The sequence below is a fragment of the Cnephaeus nilssonii genome, assembly GCF_951640355.1.
Source record: "Cnephaeus nilssonii genome assembly, chromosome: 12".
NCBI classification, from domain to species: domain Eukaryota; kingdom Metazoa; phylum Chordata; class Mammalia; order Chiroptera; family Vespertilionidae; genus Cnephaeus; species Cnephaeus nilssonii.
This window is the reverse complement of record NC_137083.1, coordinates 71543930-71565221: the sequence shown is the minus strand read 5'-3', so window position 1 is coordinate 71565221 and position 21292 is coordinate 71543930. Positions and strand designations below refer to the sequence as shown.

The following is a 21292-nucleotide window of genomic DNA, read 5'->3' as shown; positions in this document are numbered from 1 at the left end:
CTGGCCAGATGGATCAAGGAGGCAGAAGGGAGAGCACCCGGGCGGAGAGGGAGTGTGGGTAGAAACACCAGTGAATGTGGCCTGTTTAAGGAACCGAAAGCTGTTCTGTGGTGGGAGCGTGGTGTGTGGACAGTAAAGTGGCTACACATGAGGCTGGCGCAGTGGGCAAGGTCTTGTCATAAGTGGCTGTGTTTGCCAGGCTAAGCATTTTATATCCTGAATTTGATGAGAAGCCAGTATTCTTATATGTAGTCTTTCCTCCCCAGTTTATAGAATGTACATATACTCCTTAAAAATACTAGAACATATGGAAAATATGAAGGAAGAAATAAAACTCACCTTTAATCTCACTAACCAGAAATAAGCCCTGTTAAAAGATTTGGCTCATTTCTTACCAAGTGTGTTTCTATGTGTAGATATAGAAGGAAAGCATGATCTTATTGCAAAATATAGTCTGCATCCTGCTTTTTCTAATGTAACTTTGTATGTCAGCATTTCCCAGGCCATGCCATTAAAACTTATTTGAGAATTTAATTACTAAGGACTACATATAATGGCCCAAAAGATGACTATGTCTTACATTTAAATGCCTCATAATGGAATAAAATTTAAGTTGCTTGCATTGTTCACTATCTACAATAATCTACAATAATAAAAGCATAATATGCTAATTAGACCGGATGTCCTTCCGGACAAAGCCGGGGCGGGGAGGGAAGCCCGGGTCCCGGTGCTGGCGGCCGGAGAGAAGCCCGGGGCCTGGGTGCCAGAGAGAGGCTGGTGCCGGCAGCCTGGGGAAGGAAGGCCTACTCTTGCATGGATCTCGTGCATCGGGCCTCTGGTTATAAATAATGTTGTGATAAGCAGCCTTATTTGTAACTTGTATTCACATGTGCCTATTTCCTTGGGGTAGGTCCAGCCATGCCCGTGGTTGCTTTTTAAGCAGCGGCATGATGGACTCCACTGTATGTTTGAAAAGCGTTATGACAGCAATGTGCAGGGTGGATAGGAAAGAGGTGATCCAGAGGCAAGCAGAGCAATTTAGGCCAAGTATGAGGACATAACCTAAGGCAGTGGTCGGCAAACTGCGGCTCGTGAGCCGCCGCGGTTTGCCGCTCTGTTGACTAATGAGTTTGCCGACCACTGACCTAAGGTATTAGCAGCAAGGCCCAAGGAAAGAGGAGATGCTAATGATTCTGACCATCATGTTTGCTTGTTAATTGTTTGTTTGCATAACAGCTTTCTGTGAACCTATTGGCAGTTTTTACATATTAATTTGGGGGTTTCGGGACCTCTAAGGTGACTGTAGTGGGTAGGGTGAGGAGGGCAACAGGAGCTAATGATTCTATTTTCCACGGTAGGAAATACCAAGGGGAAGAGCAGCTTTGAAGGGCTGGCTTGGGGAGGAGGAATTTATGAGCCTGGTATTAGGTGTATCAGGTAAAACTGTCAGGGAAATCGTTTATAAACTGACCTAATATAATCACTTAGGAGAGGGTCAGAGAGGATGTGAGGATGGGGGAGCCATCCCCACAAAGATGGTTGCATTGAGACTCTGGACACGAGAGTAGTCCTAGCGATCAGGGTGTTCATGAGAAGAGTACTTGGGACACAACGGGGAGACTACTTACTCCTAAGTAGCAGACAAGTGGGAAGGGGAGAGGGAGCTGGGAGACAGGTCAGAAGAAAGCCAGAAGAGAATGGTGCTGAGGAAGCCAAGGGAGACGAGTTTCAAGGAAAAAGTCATCAAGCTGTCAAAGTTGCAGAGGTCAAGCAGGAAGAGTACGGGAGGGTGTCCACGGAGCAATTTAAGTCACCTCTCCACGGGGATGAACAGATTCAGAGGAATTGTGGGCTGGAAGCCAGGTTGTAGCTAGGTGGTGAGGAGTAAAGGGAGCTGGGGAGTAGTGCTCATGGCTTTTTCTAAGTAAGATAGCTTGTGAAGGGCGAGAGAGGACAAGGCGATAGCTGGAGTGAGGGGAGGCAGCGGAAAGATCACTTTTTCTTCCTGTTCATATTAAACAAGCAAAGCTAGATCTCCAAATTGTCATATGACTTCAATTACCTCTCCAACATTTGCTGTTTGCCATGATGGAAGTCCTTTTATGGGTGATTTTTTGACATGATAGACTCTGTCCAAACTTCCAGTGAAAGCACTACTGCCCCAGCTCCTCCGACCTTACTTCAAGTTCTGTTTGCGCAAGCCGAGGCCCCCTGTTGGTTCATACAGTCTCATTGGATTTTAATAAGACTCCTCTCAGTTTTAAGCTTCAGCATGCCAATATTGGGAATTGCAGTTTTAAAATTGCCGAATATGACTTGTGTCCTTGAAGTTTGACCTGAGGTATTGGTAAAAAAAATTGTAAATGTTTAGATGTTACAGTAGGGAATATTTTTATTGTATTGCCAAATGCTGAATGATGGAGAGCTTTAATCCTAACAAGCTCTAATTAGAAAGAGAAAAAAATCAAAGGGTGATGCCAACCAGAATCAAAGTGAACCAGAACAAGAAATACTTTTATTGATTACAGAACATCAACAATGTGTGATAGTCTTATTCATTTCCTTACTAGCAATAAAAACATAGCACGCTGTCTCTAGGGGCTTCAGACAGTCGTATTGAATGCACAATCATTTTGATAGGTGTTTTTCATTGGTAATGTAATGCTCTTTGGGGCTGCATAAAATTATTTTTAGAGATATGCTAAATTATTCTTGGCTTAAAAAACACACAATATGGCAAATGTTTCTAATGTAAGAAGTGCATAGACAATGCACTGTACCCACTGGTTTCTTGCTTATGGGTGAATTAGCCTATTTTTGAGTATTCTCTCAGCACAATTGCTTTAACAATGTTCATGTAAAAAAGTTATCACTTTTTTTACAGGTCATTGTGTTATAATAAAATAGTTATTCATGTAGGAGATAAAATAGAGGATATATACATATGCTTTTTTTTTTCTTTATAAAGAAAGGGTTATTTTCCCCGTAAGATGAGATTTACCTTTCTTTAAGATGATTTTACTCTGAAATATTTGTCCTTTCTCTTTTCTCTTTGTTTTCCAGTGAGGTTCAATATACTATTTTTAACTCTCATTGGACCTTTCTTCTGGCCATTCTGCCTAGAACCTTTAGACCATTCCTTTAATTATTCTTTCACCATTCTTGTCAACTCTTACCCTTGACTTTTCATTAAATCTAAATTAGTGTGCCTAGTTTCAGCCCAACTCATCTGTCATCTTTGCTACTGATCCTGGGCAGCTGGCAGCTAAAACTTGACAATTATGCCCATTGTACCCTCTATAAATTCATCGTCTCCAACATTTTAGGCCCTCAAGATAGCCTTAGGAATGCTTGAGTATTTCCTTAGGCAGTTCTTCCCTTTGTGACTATTCTGCCCCCCATCTTTCACCCCTATCTTTCAACTTTCTCCCTGCCACCTGTTCCCTCAGTCTCAGAAAATGTCATGACTTTTGTTTTATTGAGGTAGGACTGCTGAACATCCACTCCCTTTACTACCACTCCCTGTCACTACTTACATGTTTTCTCAGTCCATATCACCTTCGTTATTTTCCTACCTTTTCTCCTTTGTCACCAGGCTGCTCCACTCGAAAGGTAGTGCCTGCTTGCTTCCCCTTCTGTTCTCTGGCTTCCATACAAACTGTTCTCGATAGGTTTATATGTTAACACCTGAGAGAGAGTTTTCAACCTTCACTTTATTGGGTCCCTCTGGTATTTCAGCATTACTGAGCACTACCTCTAAGCATCTTTCTCAGTTTTTATGAACCCCCCCCCCCCGCTTTTGAATTTTCTCCCATTTTAGAATCTCACAAATTCAAAGTTGTCATTTCCCCAAAATAACAGGAAAAAATTTAAGCATTTAATGCTTTACAAAATAATAATGTGTGTGAATACATATAATGCAGTATTAACTATACTTTAAAAATTACATTATACATTTATATTACATAAATATATTACAATTCAGTGTTAGTTATACTTTTAAAAATGAGACGGATATATTAATTATTCCTTGTTTTTTTTTCTTTCCTAGTTAATGAAGGAGTTCCCCTTGCTAAGCATGTTCAACATCCACGAAAACCTTTTAGAGGCCCTTCTGGAGCTACAAGCATATGCTGATGTTCAGGCAGTTTTAGCAAAGTATGATGGTAAGTCCTCAGTTTTTTTTAAATCTACATGAGTATTCCTCTTTGTGATGTATTTAGTGATTAGATTGGCCTGGCTGGGAGTGACTCAATTGGTTGAGCATTGTCCTGTGCACCAAAAGGTTGCTGGTTCAATTTCCTGGTCAGGGCACATACCTGGGTTGTGGTTCAATCCCTGGTCAGGAGACATACGGAAGGCAACCAGTTGATGTTTTTCTCTCACATCGATGTTTCTTTCTCTTTCTCTCTCTTTCTTCATCTCTCTTTCTCTCCCTCTCTTTAAGCATGTCCTCAGGTGAGGATTAAAAAAAGATTAGGTTGGAAGGATCATTTCAAATAGCACAGCACTTTGTTAACTATCCTCTTAGAGAATTTTTGTTAACAGTTTTATGATGGCATTTACAGAATCTTACAATTTAATGGTTAATGGGGGCCAGAAATGTTGAGTGTCCTGTGCCACATCCTCTCCTTCCCTCCCAGCAGATTCCCCTCACACTCTTCCTGTCAATGTTCTGCTTTATTACCTCCATGGCCAGAAAACACTCAGCACCTCTGTAGGCAGCACATACCCTACTGGGACAGTGCTGACTGCTGAAGCTCCTGTTATGACCCCCACATTAGTTGACTGTGATCACTACCTGTTGGTCATGTGGAGCCCTTGCTACAGCCCTTGTGACAACTCAGTAAATATTTGAAGATAAAATTATGTCCCCTTCCTACCAGGTCTTCTCCTCATTAGCGGAAACCCCCATTTCTTCACATGAGGGACTTTGAAATCCCTTAGCTGTTCTGGTTACCATCCATGAGCTTATTCCATTTTGCCTGTTCTTTTTATTTTTAAAATCTTTATTGTTGAGAATATTACAGATGTCCCCATTTTTCCCCCATTGCCCCCCTCCACCCAGTTTCCACCCTGCCCCAGGCCTTCACCACCCTATTGTCTGTGTCCATAAGTAATGCATATCCTATATAATAAAAGCCTAATATGCTAAGTGTCCGGTCATCCGATCGTCTGGTCATCCATTCAACCAATCAAAGTGTAATATGCTAAGGATATGCTAAAGTCGCTCAACCACTCGCTATGACGTGCACTGACCACCAGGGGGCAGATGCTCCGACCCATAAGGTTAGCTTGCTGCTGGGGTCCAGCTGATTGGGACTGAGCGAGACGAGCCAGACACGCCCTGGGGCCCTCCCGTGGTCCCTCCCCAGCTGGCCAACCTCCCGCGTCCCTCCCCAGCTCCGATTGTGCACCTGTGGGGTCCCTCGGCCTGGCCTGCGCCCTCTCGCAATCCGGGCTGAGGAAACCGCCCCCCCCCCCCCGCCCAAGTGCACAAATTTCGTGCACTGGGCCTCTAGTATGCATATAAGATCTTTGGTTAATCTCCCCTTCCCTCTGAGATTCGTTATCTGTTCCATGTTTCCATACCTCTGATTCTATTTTATTCACCAGTTTATTTTGTCATTAGATTTCTTATTCGTTTATTTTGATTTTTAGATTCAATTGTTAATAGATATGTATTTGAAATGTTATTTTTCATATTTTTAATTTATTTTTTCCTTCTTCTTTCTCTTCTTAAAGAATACCCTTCAACGTTTCATGTAATACTGGTTTGGTGGTGATGGACTCCTTTAGCTTTTTCTTGTCTGTGAAGCTCTTTATCTGACCTTCCATTCTAAATGATAGCTTTGCTGGGCATAGTTATCTTGGTTGTAGGTCCTTGCTATTCATCACTTTGAATATTTCTTATACTCCCTTCTGGTCTGCAAAGTTTCTGTTGAGAAATCAACTGACAATCATATGGGCGCTCCCTTGTAACTGCTTTTATCTTGCTGCTTTTAAGATTCTCTCTTTGTCTTGAGTCCTATCATTTTAATTATGATGTGTCTTTGTGTGGGCCTCTGGGTTTCTCTTGTCTGGGACTCTTTGAGCTTCCTGGACTTGTAAGTCTATTTCTTTCACCAGGTAGGGGAAGTTTTCTGTCATTATTTCTTCAAATAGGTTTTCAATATCTTGCTCTCTCTCTTCTCCTTGCACTCCCATAATGTGAATGTTGGTATGCTTGAAGTTATCCCAGAGGCTCCTTACACTGTCTTCATATTTTTGGATTCCTTTTTCTTTTTGCTCTTCTGATTGGATGTTTTTGCTTCCTCATATTCCAAATCATTGATTTGATTCCTGGAATCCTCTACTCTACTGTTAAATCCTTGTAAATTATTCTTTATTTCAGTTAGTGTATGCTTAATTTCTGATTGGTCCTTTTTTCATGTCTTTGAAATTCTCACTAAGATCCTTGAAAGTATCACTAAGTCCCTTGAAGCTCCCATTGAGTCCCTTGAAACTCTCATTAAGTCTCTTGAGGCTATCATTAAGATCCTTGAGTAACCTTATAACCACGGTTTTGAACTTTGTATCCAGTAGTTTGCTTGCTTCCATCTCTTTCATTTGTGACATGTTTCTTTGTCTCCGCATTTTGGCTGCTTTCCTGTGTTTGTTTCTATGTAGTAGGTAGAGCTGCTTTGTCTCCTGGAATTGGTAGAGTGGCCTTATGTAGTAGGTGTCCTGTAGGCCCCAGTGGCTCAGCCTCCCCAGTCACCTGAGCTGAGTACTCTATGTATGCCCCTATATGGGCTGTGTGTACAGTCTTGTAGTTGAGCCTTTTTTTGCTATTGGTGTCATTGGGAGGATTTGACCTCCAGGCCAGTTGGCTGTGAGGACCTGCTGCGACTACAGTGGAAGAGCTGCTGTGCAGGAGACACCCCTATGGAGCAGAACTTTCTTCAATGGGGCTTTGGTGCTCACTGAGTCTACCCCTTCAGTGTGTCGCTTGTGGATGAGTAGAGTTGTAATCTGGTATAGTCTGAAGCTGTCCACTGGTGCACTGGCTCTGGGGCCTCCAGGCAAGTGTGAAGTCAGCCACTGCCTGGGGCCACCTGGCAGGAGCTACAGAGAGGTCTGTAGATGGCTGCTACTTGCATTGGGCTTGGAAGTGCCCAAGCAAGGCCCAGCTGTGAAGCAAGGCAGGCTGGTGCTAGTGCTGGGTCTTGGGCCTTTTATTAATAGGTTTGGATCATGCTGACACCAGCTGTTGCTTGTTTGAGAGATTTTAGCAAAGTCTGAAGCCTGAGCCAGGACAGGCCATTCATGTGGAAGAGCAAACAGCTTAGCTGGGGCTGCAAATGGGAAGGGGCAGGGTCTGGGAATCACCAGGGTGGAGCAAAAAGTGTGAGCCAGGCTGATGGAGACTCAGATATGGCTGCCAGTCAGCCCTGTGCTGGGGGAGGTTTCAGCACAGGAATAATGACTCCAGGAAGCACCCCCGTCTGGGAGAAAGCCACCCCGAGTTCCTGCTCCTATGCTAGACAATCCAATTCCTCCCTATATGTCCCAGGGTCCTCCAAAGCCGCCCAGGGCTGGAGCTCAGCAGGATCGAGTCTGAGTAAGTTTGTGTTTTGGCCCTTTAAGAGGAACACTTGGGTCTCTGGCAGCCTCTATGTCACTCGGCCACAATCTCTACTGGTTTTTACAGCCCCAAATTATGGGGACTTCTCTTCCCAGCTCTGGAACTCTGAGCTGGGGGTCTGGTATGGTATATTACTCTTCACAGGGTGGGGGGTGCTTTGCAACCAAGCTAGCCATATTATATTATATTACATATTATATTATATTATATTATATTATATTATATTATATTATATTATATTTATATTGCCATTGTCTGTGAATCACTTTTTGAATAATTTTACAAACGTTATCCACATATTACCTGCCATGACCTGGTTTACTGAAATCTCTGCATAATTTCATACTGTTCTGCTTTATTTCATTAACGCTTTATCCAAAATAAACATGTTTGCTTATAAAGTGGATATTAGGGAGTGATTATTTATATTACATGATTATATTTTGTACTTTAGAAAATATTCTTTCTTTAGTAAGTATATTTAGTGCATTTAATGAATATTCAGGTAAAACTTTCCAGCATATCATCAACCATGTAGAGCAAACTATATTTTTGAGGCTTATTTTTAATTTTTAATATATTTTTATTGATATCAGAGAGGAAGGGAGGGGGAGAGAGAGATGGAAACATCACTGAGGAGAGAGAATCATTGATTGGCTGCCTCCTGCGAGCCCCACACTGGGGACTGAGCCTGCAACCCGGCATGTGCCCTGACTGGGAATCGAACCATGACCTCCTGGTTCATAGGTCGACACTCAACCACCGGGCCATGCCAGCTGGACATTTGAGTCTTATTTTTGACACACAATTCTTTATAAGGAATCTCTGAAATAGGTTGTAGTTAGGTCCTACAGTTAGGAAAACAGAGGCATTGTAAGACTGCATTTGTTTTCTTTTGTTGTTAGTTCTTGCTCACTGATGGAAACTATGAGCCCTCTGCCAGTGATGGTGTCTCTTGGCCTGAGCAAACACAAGCACCCTGGGGGACAAGGTACATGCTACCAAACATGGAAGCAATTTTAGAAAAGGAGAAAAGTGTTTGTGGTACACTTTATAGTAAACAAACTAAAGACTGTTTGGCCTTCACATCAGCTCACTTTTGTTCTGTTTATATGCTGGAATCTCACTGTTTGGCTGACTTTGGAAGTCTAAGTCATGAAACTACCTTATAGGCATAATGCTTATACAGTGAGGGTCTTTTGATACCAAAGAAAGCCAACCCCATGCATTTGGTTCAGGTGACCATGAATTTTTCCAAATGCCACCCTTTAGCCATCAGTGACATAGCAAGTTTCCAGTGTTCTCATCCCATGCCAACCTGTGCTCAACCTGATACATCAAGGCTTAAGAAAAAACGATTTAGCCAATAGAGCCTTTGGGATCTCATATCTCTTAAGGCTCTTTTCATGAAGATCTCAGTTCATTAGATAAGTCATCAGCTTTGTGTTATAAGACAGATTGTAAAATAAAGAAATGAACTCATTTGGAGCTTTCTGTCATCTCTATCTATCCCATTGCCTCGCCTCTGTTCCACAACAGCAGAAATCTGATTTATTAGATTCTGATAACATATGTTCACATTATTTGTTACAACAGCTGTCCCACCCTCTACTAGAATTTGGCTTGCACGTTGCAAAATTCCTTTGTTGCAAATGGACAAACTTACCATACCAAGGCCCTTGTGTTGAGTTTTGTTTATGTTGTGTACCTGGCAACAGAGATGATGTTCTTATTCATTATTCATGGAAAAAGAGCCTCATTAGTGGCAGACACATACTGTTGCTGAGATGCCTTGTTTGGGGTTGTGAGTTCAACAGTTGTCAATAGACTGCAGATGACCTAATCCCGACTGAATTCTGAAGGGTGTTTTGGTGCGGACTTGGCTCAGACCTGTGTCATTTACAGTAGAAATATAATGAAGTGGCTGCTGAAGTTACTGTTCTTGAGGAGTGAGCTGCAACCACACACGATTATTAAAAACCTGCCTCTTATTTCTCACACCATACCATAAAGTGGGCTTTTTCAAGTTTATCCCTGCTGCTTTCCCTGGAGACCCAAAGGAACTATCCTGAGTTGTCCCATTTTCTGGCCCTGTGTTGGTGCTTTAGAGGGCTTGGAGTATAGACAGCAAGTAGGGGTGCCCTGACAATGGTTCAGACGCCATCACTCTAATCCATGCCATGCTGGACACAGCACTTTGAATCCCAGACTCTCCATCCCTCTCTGTAGAGCCACATCTAAAACAGCAGGATTATATGTTATGTTTGCAAATTGGAATGTTCTTGTTGGATACCTGTTTCTTGTATGGTTTATGGGAACACCAATCCTTCTTTATTACTTTTGCTAGGTGGCTGAATGTTTTTAAATGGTACGTTGGGAAGTGACACAATGAGATTAGTGCTGCTTTTCTGACCTTTACAAAAAGGATTCAGAAATATGGCAGGAACAGGGTGAGGGTGTGTAGAAACATTATGTTTTGAGGAAAGGAGGAAGGCAACATGTATTCCCTTTGCCTCTTCTTCACTGTTTTCTGGGGGTTGTGTGTGTGTTTGGGTTTGAGTTTTAAAAGTGACATTCACAAACTCCTTTTGTAGTGAAGTACTTTGGAAGCTATGCATCCCTAGTAGGATTACCAGTTATTTGGTCACACATCTTTGTAATCTTCAGTCTAATTTTGATTTTGCCCTTGAGGTAAATTCTCATGTTATGTTATGCTATTCCAGCCATTAGTCTGAAAATCTGTCTTGCCATCCTCAGGAGTTTTCATACTCTTTTGTTTTCAATTTGGGTGGATCATTTTTATCCGGGTGGTTGATCCTGGATTTGGAGTGTCCTTTACACAATGAGTAAACTAACAGCAGCAACAATAGCTAGCATTTATTCATTCTTATAATATCAGGGTCAGACACGATTCTAAACCCTACATGGACGAACTCATTTATGCTCATCACAAGCATATGAAGTAGATGTTACTATTAGCTCCCCTTTACAACTGTGGTAACTGGTGCCAAGAGAAGTTAAGTAATTTGCCCAAATTAAGGGCCTCATATGTGAAAGTAAAGCCATGAAGATGATATGTTATGAGAGAAAAGAGATAAACTGAGAACATTCTTTTTTCAGTAAGAGCTGAATTCTACAAGGAAAGGAAAGCCAGAGTAAAAACTGAGGTGGTCCGACTCCAGGCCCATGGTCTCGGCCATCACACTTCTGCCATCTCTGCTGTTGGCAATATTTTTAAAAATTGTTTTTATTAACATGGTTCTTGTTGTTATTAATTAGCTACAATTTATTGAGAAACTATCATGTGCCAAACATGTTATACACATTACCTTTAACCCTCACAATAACCTTGCAAGGAGATGGTTATTCCATTTTAGCAGATGCAGAAACTGAGGCTTGTGAGTTTAAGTAATTTTCAAGAACACATTCCTTGAACACTGCAGAACTAGTGGGATTCAAATCCAGGTCTCTCTGGCTTTAAGAGCCCATGTGCTTTCATAAACATGAGCCTTCCTTAGGTGACTTCCTCTGCCTCTCTTACTCCTCTTCTGAAGGCATGGGGTAGGCAGGCTGCAGCATGGTCAAAATATGATTGGTGCCAAATTGTCTTTTAAGATACCGTTTTAATCATTCCTTCAGAAAGGTATGTCTGTGTTTGCTTGTCTTTCTGAAACTATCTTCACAATTTGGCTTTCCATCTTCAATCAACTTGTGTCTGCTTTCTTTAGTCACAAAGGGGATTTTATGTATGGTGTTCATTTAATTTGAGACTTATCATCTTTTTTTTTCCAGTCATACATTTGTTATAAGGACAGAAATGTTTTTAAGATTATTATCATCAACCTTCTTTTAGAAGCCATTATGAACGTTGTTACAATCTTTGGATTCCCTTTATAGGCTACCTCAGTTGAAAGCTTAAATCTCAAAGATTAGGGTGGTAATGTGGAAAAGAATTCATTCATTTCTTTATTATTATTTGCACATTTCGATTTTAGAAGAATCTCAGAGAACAAGTAAGAATGTGAATGTGAATGCTACAAGCTACCTTTGGGAGCATCTGTTTCTGTCTGTCTCCCTGGGATACCAAGGCAGTCACTGGTAATGGTGAGATTAAACCCAGCTCCACCCCAATAGCTAAGTGAATTCAGCAAATTACTTAACCTTCCAGGCCTCGGTTTCTTCTTCTGGAAATGAATGGAGGCTTAGAAAGGCTAAGTAACTTTCCCAAGATCACGCAGCTGGGAATTGGTTGTGAAGAATAAAGTAGTTAATCCATGTTAAGTGTTTAGAACAGTGTGGAGCACAGGGTAAGAGTTCAGCAACTGTTGGCTTTTAAAAAGAGCCAAGATTACCACTTAACTTTATCATTGTTCTCAAATCAATTTTGTTCAAATGGAAAACCATAAATAAAATGATAGTTAAAATAAGAAAATAAGAGTCCAGTCTTATGCTCCCCAAAAGGCAGTGCCATGGCCTCCTATTAAAATTAATTTTGGATGTAAAAGGACATATCTATAATAATAAAAGTGTAATATGCTAATTAGACCAGGTGTCCTTCTGGACGTCATTCCAGGACAAAGCCAGGGCTGCAGCTGCCATGGCTGTGAGGGAGGGACTGAGACAGCCGCGGCTGTGAAGGCCTACTTTTGCATAAATTTCATGCATCGGGCCTCTAGTAAACAGATAACTGATAAAACAGAAATACTTAGTTTTATCTATAAATAATTCCTAAACTTTTGGAAAGGTGAAAGAAAAATTCCAGGATTTTAACTCCTGATCAAATTGTTTCAGCCTTGGGACAATTTGTACAGTGCAACTACAAATCCAAGCTCTTTTTTTAGATTTACTTCATTAGGCCATTTAGTTATTGTCCTAAATGTAGGGGCAGAAACTTTTTTGTGAGGGATAGCTGGACTCTTTGTAGTCACAACTGTTATATGAATGCAATAACTATATCAAGACCATTTTTACTGATGTCATCAAGCCCATCCTAAATTAGCTTTCTTATTTGCCATCTGGTAATGTGCAAAGGGTATACTTTTAAGAACAGGACATATTGCTAATATTGGGGGAAATACTTTCATATCCGTAGATTGAAAATAGAAGTTCTAAAGAACACATTAGGGAATCTATAGGTGATAACTCATTAGGAATCTGTGAGGTGATAACTCATTGTGGTATTAATTTACATTTCTCTGGTGGTTCTGACCTTGAGTATCTTTTTACATATCTATTGGCCTGTATATGCTCTTTGGAGAGTGTCTATTTAGGGCCTCTGCCCATTTTTCAAACTAGATTATTTATTTATTTTAATTTTTATTTAAATTCTTTATTGTTTTAAGTATTATGTAAGTCTCCTTTTCCACCATTGACCTCTCCCCAGCCACTCCCTTCCCCACCCCTCCAGCACATGCCCTCTCCCCCCTACTGTCTGTGTCCATTGCTTATGCTCATATGCATGCATGCAAGTCCTTTGCTTGATCTCTTACCTCCTTCCTCCTGCCTTCTCTCTTAGGTTGAATGGTCTGGCCAATGCTTCTATGACTTTAGCTTTATTTTTGTTCATCAGATTATGTTGTTCATTAGATTCCACAAATGAGTGAGATCATGTGATATTTATCTTTCTCCAACTGGCTTATTTCGCTTAGCATAATGCTCTCCAGGTTCATCCATACTGTTGCAAATGGTAAGAGTTTTCTTTTTTATAGCAGCGTAGTATTCCGTTGTATAGATGTACCACCCTTTTTAATCCACTCATCTGCTGATGGGCACTTAGGCTGTTTCCAAATATTAGCTATGGTAAATTGTGCTGCTCTGAACATAGGGGTGCATACATTTTTTCTGATTGTTGTTTCAGGTTTCTTAGGATATATTCCTAGAAGTGGGATCACTGGGTCAAATGGCAGTTCCATATTTAATTTTCTAAGGAAATTCCATACTGTTTTTCATAATGGCTGCACCAGTCTGCATTCCCACCAGCGGTGTACTAGGGTTCACTTTTCTCTACATTCTCTCCAGCACTTGTCATTTGTTGTTTTGTTGATGGTAGCCATTCTGACAGGTGTGAGATGATACCTCATTGTCATTTTAATTTTCATCTCTCTTATGATTAGTGACTTTGAGCATTTTTTCATATGTGTCTTTGCCATCTATATGTCTACTTTGGAGAAGTGTCTGTTTAGGTCCTTTGCCCATTTTTTAATTGGGTTGTTTATCTTCCTTATGTTAAGTTGTATGAATTCCTTATATATTTTGGATATTAACCCTTTAACAGATGTATCATTGCCAAATATGTTCTCCCATACTGTGGGTTTCCACCAGGAAGGGTGGAAACAAGGCTTGGATACGTTTTAAATAAAAGATCTGAACATTTAAGTAAGTAAAATGTGTATTATCTGCAGTTTTAAAAAATTATCTTCCAGTGACAATCAATGAGTGGACTCTAGCAAACAAGATATTTGATTCCTAGATTGATTTCCCACACTGGGAAGTGGTTAAATGTTTAGATATTGGAAAAGCAATGAAAAATCTGTGAGTGTCTGACTTTTTTTTTTCTTAATAATAAACATACCATTTTATACTATGCATATGGTGGTGAAATTTTGTTTGTATATAATATCTGAGATCAGGGTTGCAAAGACTCTCTCCCTTTCAATTCTGTGTTGGTATTTTCTATAATTATTTGTATTTTCTCAATGTCATTGAAATTTCTCTCGAAGAGAAATTCCTCATGCTGGAATTGATGGTAAATACTTGTTATTGGATGAGGGATTGGTTTTCTTTTATGAAAATACTAGCAGCCTGTTTGCACGAAGATTCGTGCAATAGACCTTCATTCACCTGGCTGCCTGCACCAGTTTCCTGCCGGCACCAGGGACCCAGGCCTTGGCTGTGGCCACCGCCTTCTGCCTTCTTTCAGGGTCGGGGCCCTGGGCGACGGCCTTGGGCTCGGCCGCACCCAGCGTCCCTGCTAAGGATCATAGGAGCCGACCCCCGGTGGTTGCCTGCGATCCGTGCAGGCTCCCCGCTGGTACCCAAGGCCGGGAAAGCCTCCGCCCGAGGCTTTCCCGGCCTTGGGCTCAGCCGCACCCTAGCGTCCCTGCGACGGTTTCCTGGTGGGCGTGTTTGGTGGGCGTGGCTGGTGGGTGTAGCAAAGGTATGGTCAATTTGCATATTACTCTAATATTAGGTAGGATTTTCTTCTTCTGTCTATTGGCTAGTGTGGGACTTCCTTTCCATTTCTACTGTAATACAATTTTAAGTTGAAAACAGATCTGTAAAGAAACTTACAAGGATTCCAGGTGTTGTATTCCTCTAGCCCAAAGTGAATTTGGCAGCAACACAAATTACATATTTTTACCTGGTCTGAATTAGAATGCATTTCGATGTTATATTATACATTTGGTTGAGTACTAAAGAAATACTATTCTAGTAAGAAATAGATTCATCCTGGTCATTGTGGCTCAGTTGTTGAGTGTTGACCTATGAACCAGGAGGTCACAGTTCAATTCCTGCTCAGGGTACGTGCCCTTGGTTCACCAGTAGGGGGTGTGCAGGAAGCAGTTGATCAATGATTCCCTCTCATCATTGATGTTTCTATCTCTATCTCTCCCTTCCTCTCTCTGAAATCAATAAAAACATTTTTAAAAATAAAGAAATAGAATCATAATTTAAAAACAAATATTTTCCCCCAAAGGACTACTCTCTTTGAGTTTATCTACTCTTAGTTGTACCCTGTAGTTTTACTTCCCTGCAAACTCATTATCTGAACCTATTACTCACTCCTCCTTCATCTGAGATTTTCTACACAAACTGAGAGGAAGTTGTTCTGGGAAACAAGTTAGGCTTTATATGAAAAGGGATTGAATGAACAAAAATTGTATAGTTTTCTAACAATTTCATATGTATATCATTATATATATAAAGACTTATTATATAGTTTTAATATATATGTTACATTTTAACAAAAAAACTGAATTTGAACTTCTTAAAATGTAATTCAAAAGATATATAGTTTGAGCTGTGGTATGTTTTTGTTTGTTTTTTAATTAAAGGTAATAATTTTTCCTTCACATTGGTATTTCATATGCCTGTTGATAAATTTTTATAAGTAACAAAGAGATCATATTTGCCTTTCATGATATCAAGGGTATTCATGTAACATTAAATTGATATATTTTTAGATATTCTCTGCTTGAGTAAACTCAACAGATAAAACTACATATTTTAAAGTAGAAGATGATTGCTAAAGTCAGTCTGATAGATTTTAAACATGAGTTATTTACAAAAATATAAATTACTCTTGGTTGCACATGCCACCCAGATACATAAGGAATAGCTGTGTACTGTAGACATTATAATATTCTTAATTTATGCTTTATTAGACTTACATGTTTAAAATACTAGCATATTAAAAATCATTGCTCCTTGTTTTTGAAAACTTACAAGAGTTCCTACTTTCTTTCTTTTCTTTTTTTTTTTTAACAGATATAAGCTTACCAAAGTCGGCAACAATATGCTACACAGCTGCCTTGCTCAAAGCAAGAGCTGTCTCTGACAAGTAAGTGAGTAACAACCTGTGTGGTACTAAATGCCCTACCGACTTAAGAAGATGTTGCTTCAAGAGCTTCTCTGGAAGTCTCTTGTTCTATGAGCCCCTGCTTATAAGCATGCATTTTCCAAAATCTGCTGATCTTTTCTTTCACTACCAGCAGGAGGGAATGTACACCCTGAAGTATTGTAGGGGTGTAAGAATCCCTGAAGAGGGATTTATATAAAATTCCATGCCTCTGAAGTGACTTTCTTTTCTTTTCTTTTTTTTTTTGTCAGATAATACAAACTAAAAGGCCTACTTAGGACTTAACACAAAATGCCTTTCTTTTATTCATTTTTTGCCTATTCCTCTTCCTTCAGCAGTCCGAGACTGGGTAGTAGTATGGCAGAGGGGGTGGTCATCTCCATTCTTTGTCTCATCTACTCCAAACCAACTCCCGCCCAGGGTCTGTTTACTTTGAGTGGCCATCTCAATGGGATATTTGCCCATTTTACTCAGGCAAGTGACTGTGGCATAGAGAATTTCCATAAACATCCAAGACGACTGGCAGGTGAGAAAGAATAGATGGCTTAACTGTTTTTCGGTCAGAAACACACTTTCCCATGTATTCCCTTGGTCCCACTGAAAATCAGATAACAGGGAAAGAAAATAGCCTCTGCCATGTCAGACAGGTTTGCTGTTAAGTGTGTGTGCACTTCAAGACCGAAGTAATTGTCTTTCATTCTTTTTTTGTCCTGTAGATCGCCAGTACCTACTGCAACATCTTTTCTCCCTACACAGCGACTCCAGCTTGGGAGGGCAGGGCCAGGGTTGTCACAGCTTCCCCTGTGGTGTCTGCCTGCCAAGCACAGCTCTGGAGTTAGCCCTGGGTGTGAGGTGAGAAAGAGATTGCATGGTCTGGTTTTTTTCATCCACTTGGGCAGGTGTCTGGCCCGCAGTTGGGGCATGCACACACCCCTGCCAGCCCGGCCGCAGGCAGGTTCTCCTGCTGCCACTGAGGCTGCACGGCTTACCCTCCAGGGCAGCACTGAGGCTGGGTTGGGAGTTCCTTGAAAATTCTCCCCAGTTTTGTTTTTAACCAAGAGTGTTCTTCTGTAACCTAGTTTTCTCTTTTCCTACACTGTCTGCCCTCATCAGCCCTATCCCCTCCCCTGACCTAAGCAGGTGCCCCAGAGAAAATTTAGATAGCGATTTAGACAGAGAGACTTGACGCTGAATTTAATTTCTGCCACGATTAGATGCAAACATGCTTTCTGCTTCTGTGGGGGTTTTTGTTGGCCTTGGTCTGAGGTGTCACTCGGAGGTTCCATGTAGTGGAGGTTTGGAAAGGTCATGCCATTGGCTTGCTGTGGTTTTATGGGCCCTTGAAATGTAGATGCCACTCTGGGTTGATGCCCAGAGGTCCCAACTGGATGGTGTTTGTCTTTCTGCTTTTCAGATTCTCTCCCGAGGCTGCATCTCGACGGGGGCTGAGCACAGCAGAGATGAATGCAGTCGAGGCCATTCACAGAGCTGTTGAGTTCAATCCTCACGTGCCAAAAGTGAGTATGTGGAATCCCCACAGGAACTCGTTATGATAGCGGAGAAAATGTTCCATGACCACAGTATCATGTCTTGAATGCAAACAGTCATAAAAAAAATGAATTGCATCCAACAAACATTGAGGCCCTGTATAATCTATGATTATTAACTTCATTTTTAAGCAAAAGCTTCATGCAAGAGGCTTTGGGGCTGGTTTTCAGCCTTCATATAATCAAGGTAAATTGATAGGCCTGGCTTAGACAGTCCAGGTCAAGAAAGTCTGAAATTGGCAAACTGTGGAGATCTCAAGGGCGTTGATGTATTTGACAGGAATTTCACACAAGTTTTTAGTCTTACTTAGACCCAACTCGGGAAACGAACCTTGTTGTGAATAAAAGTGGTAAAAAATACTTACCAATGTGACCTTCTGTGTCTCTCTAAATAAATGATAATTAATTAGTAGTGGCAAGAAATTAATAGGGAAAACCTCCAAGTATGAAGAACTATTATTCTTTTGACTTGTGAGTGCCATTTCAGTAAGTTTGTGTAGTAGGAAATATTTAACCACATGATTGACCAATTTATAACTATAACTACCCATTATAAATACCAATTTAATATGTCTAATGTATTTTTTCTGAATTTGATTTTAAGGGAGTCAGTCATGGTAGAAATATACAGATATTTCTATAATCTTTTGTTCAGGGGATGGATGTATATTTATGATTTACCTGTATTTGAGTACCTACTATGTGATAGGCACATCACTTAACATTTTCAGTTTTTTTATATTATACAGCACATTTTGACCTCTACGAAACTATCCCGTCAGTGCATATCAGGTATTGCAGGGCAGAATTTTCTTGGCAAAATATCTTATGAAGACTTTATTGGTGAAAAGCGACAAAAGAAGTGCCACAGTTGCCGCAGTTACAGAAGGGCGTATTCATTCACCCTAGTCCCAGTGCATGGTGACCAGCCTAGCATCTGTAGTCTTAGGTATTGTACGTAGAGTGGGATAAAATACTTCTCTTCATTTAATCTTTTTCAGCTAAGTTAAAAAGGTTCACTCAAATATTATTAAAATGTAAAACTAGTTATGAAAACTTCATACTGAATTACAGTAAACTGAAGTCATCAACTAATATTTGTTAAATGCCACTCACTAACTACAGAGCTATCCTATGAAAATAAATAAGGCTCTTTTAGAAATAGTATGGGACAGTATAGTCCTAGACTCTGAGACAAGAACTTGCATTCAAGGTCTGTCTCTATTACTTGGGCTTAGCATCTCTGAACTCAGAATTTCATCTTTCAAATGAAGATAAAAAAGATAAAGATAAGGTGAGATAATACAGTCAAAGTTTTTAAAAATACTTGAGCACTATTTGTTTGTAAACTATTAAAATGGTTAATGTTTTACTTGTTGGTGGCTCATTAAGTCTCATAATCATGTCTTAACTTTTCTAGTTATGCCAACCAGAGCCTTATAATCCTGGGGCTCAAGCTAAAAAACTGGTATAATACTTGTTGGTGAGATATTTTAATTGAAGCTGTTGTTTAATTCTTGGTAATGGTCTTAAATAGTTCACTCAGCCTCTAGAAAGAGTATTAAAATCCCTAAGAAACAGTCTAGCTACCATGGAAGAATATGACTCAGTCAACTAGCACTCTCCCTGCAAAATAGAATTCTTCTAAAAGTGGAAACATTTTAAATATTTGATTTCACTCTATTTTCTAATCATTAAATGGAGAAAAGATAGGCTATGCAGGTAAATTGATTGTCTACCACTTTTATTTGTTGCTGATTGTGCCGAAGGGAAACTTGTTTCCAGATCTTCTTTCAACATTTCCATGAAGAAAAGGTCCTGTGAATACTGGCCTCATATGTTCAGAATTAAGTGCAAATCTCTGGTACATGTATACTATATGCAGGCTGCTGTAAACATCTTCTATACATGTTCTGCAGTTTATTGCACTGCTTGCTAATACTTCAGTAAACACACCCACACACATGTGCACATACACACACATTGGTGCCTTTTAAGGCAGAGAATAGCCTTAATTCTAATGAGATATCAATGCAGAATATTGAATGGGGCAAAGTAGGTTTACAGCTGTGAGCACGAGAAGCACAAAGTATATTCTTGTATTACTAGTTATTAATTATTGCATTTTTTTAAATACAAACAACTGTAAATCTACTTTTGCTTCACCCTGTAAAAACACTTAGACTCTTGGTATAAGAAGGGGCCTTAATGGTTACCTAGGACACTTTTCCATCCTAAGCTTGACTCTCCTTATAGTGATATTATGATAGTTATTTTATTATTGGCTTCTATTGGATGTTTACTATGTGCCAAGCACAATGCTAACTGAACTACATATGTTAATTCATTTTTTCATAACAACATTGTAAAGTGTATCATGTTATTGTCTCTGCTTCCCAGATGAGGGCACTGCCGGTTTGAGAGGTTAACTAACCTGCTCATGATCACACAGTAAATAGATGACAGAGCCTGGACTGATCTGGGTTCACTAGCTCTTAAACATCACTCCACTGGTGGCAGACAGCCTGACTTGAACACTTCAAATGATGATAAGCACATCACTTTGTAGGGCCCTCAATTCCTTGTGGACAATTCCTACTTCTTCAAGATATTATCATGTCTTAAACACTTCCCTGGCTCTTTTTTCTCTCTCTCAGGAAGTTGTCAATGGCCTACCACAGGAATTTCCAGTACCTTCACACTGTTTTACCCAATTATAGTCTTCTCAGGAGAAAAAAATACCAAATGTAGTAGCTGAGAACTGCCTTCCATGCATTTTTAGCTTTGTTCCATAAGGTATTCCATTAAGCAAAGGTACACAGTTAATATTTTAACATTCAGTGAAAAATATTATTTACTCCAGGAGTTTTACTCTTAGGAACAAAGAGTAACCTGCAAACATGAGTAGTAGGAGTATCTCTCTTAACCACATCACAGGAATGGGAAATAAATAAAAGCATTAAAAAGCCATGGGTCTCTATTCTGAAGGAGCCTCTTAATAGTCAGCTGGATTCTCAATATGAGGATTTCTGAAGCTCTGGTTTGCAGCACATTATAAGGAGGAATCAGCCCTTAGACTCATCATTGCAAATCAGTTCCCCTCCCGAGGACCTGCAGCAGTGTCTCCAGCCCTACAGGACCCTCATCATCTGCCTCCACTTGTTTTTTCATTTTCCCAGCTCCTTCTAGCAGACTGTTCATTGTTCCAGAAACATTCTCTTCCCCTTCCCTCTTTGCTTCTTCTGAGGAAATCCTACTCATCCTTCACCCACCATTAAAAGTCACCACCAGGAAACTATACCTTCCTCATCTGAGAATCAGTCACTCCCCGTGTGATCTTTCACTGTAGTGCATTGGTTATGTACTTACTGCTTACTCTTTTTTTTGAAGATGACTAGGGGTGTTATGATCTTAATTTTTTATATCAGAGAAAGGTATATAATTATTTATATTATCATCATATAGTCATACTTAAGACTATTTCATTCTGCACATTTTTAATACGTCGGAATCATAGTCACACAGCATATTAGTATTTTT

The 21292-nt window shown here is 40.2% G+C and overlaps 1 protein-coding gene across 7 annotated transcripts in view; it reads left to right on the top strand.

Moving 5' to 3' along the window:
* ST7 (suppression of tumorigenicity 7) overlaps nt 1-21292 on the top strand; it is a 307385-nt gene that overhangs the window by 244670 nt on the left and 41423 nt on the right. For 6 of the 7 annotated variants that reach the window (XM_079786006.1, XM_079786004.1, XM_079786003.1 and 3 more), the window contains 3 exons: nt 4052-4166; nt 16115-16187; nt 17620-17722. In XM_079786006.1, the coding sequence (XP_079642132.1) occupies nt 4052-4166; nt 16115-16187; nt 17620-17722 (291 nt within the window). Of the gene's footprint in view, nt 1-4051; nt 4167-16114; nt 16188-16921; nt 17309-17619; nt 17723-21292 lie in introns of those variants that run through there. The other variant, XM_079786007.1, reaches the window with a different exon arrangement.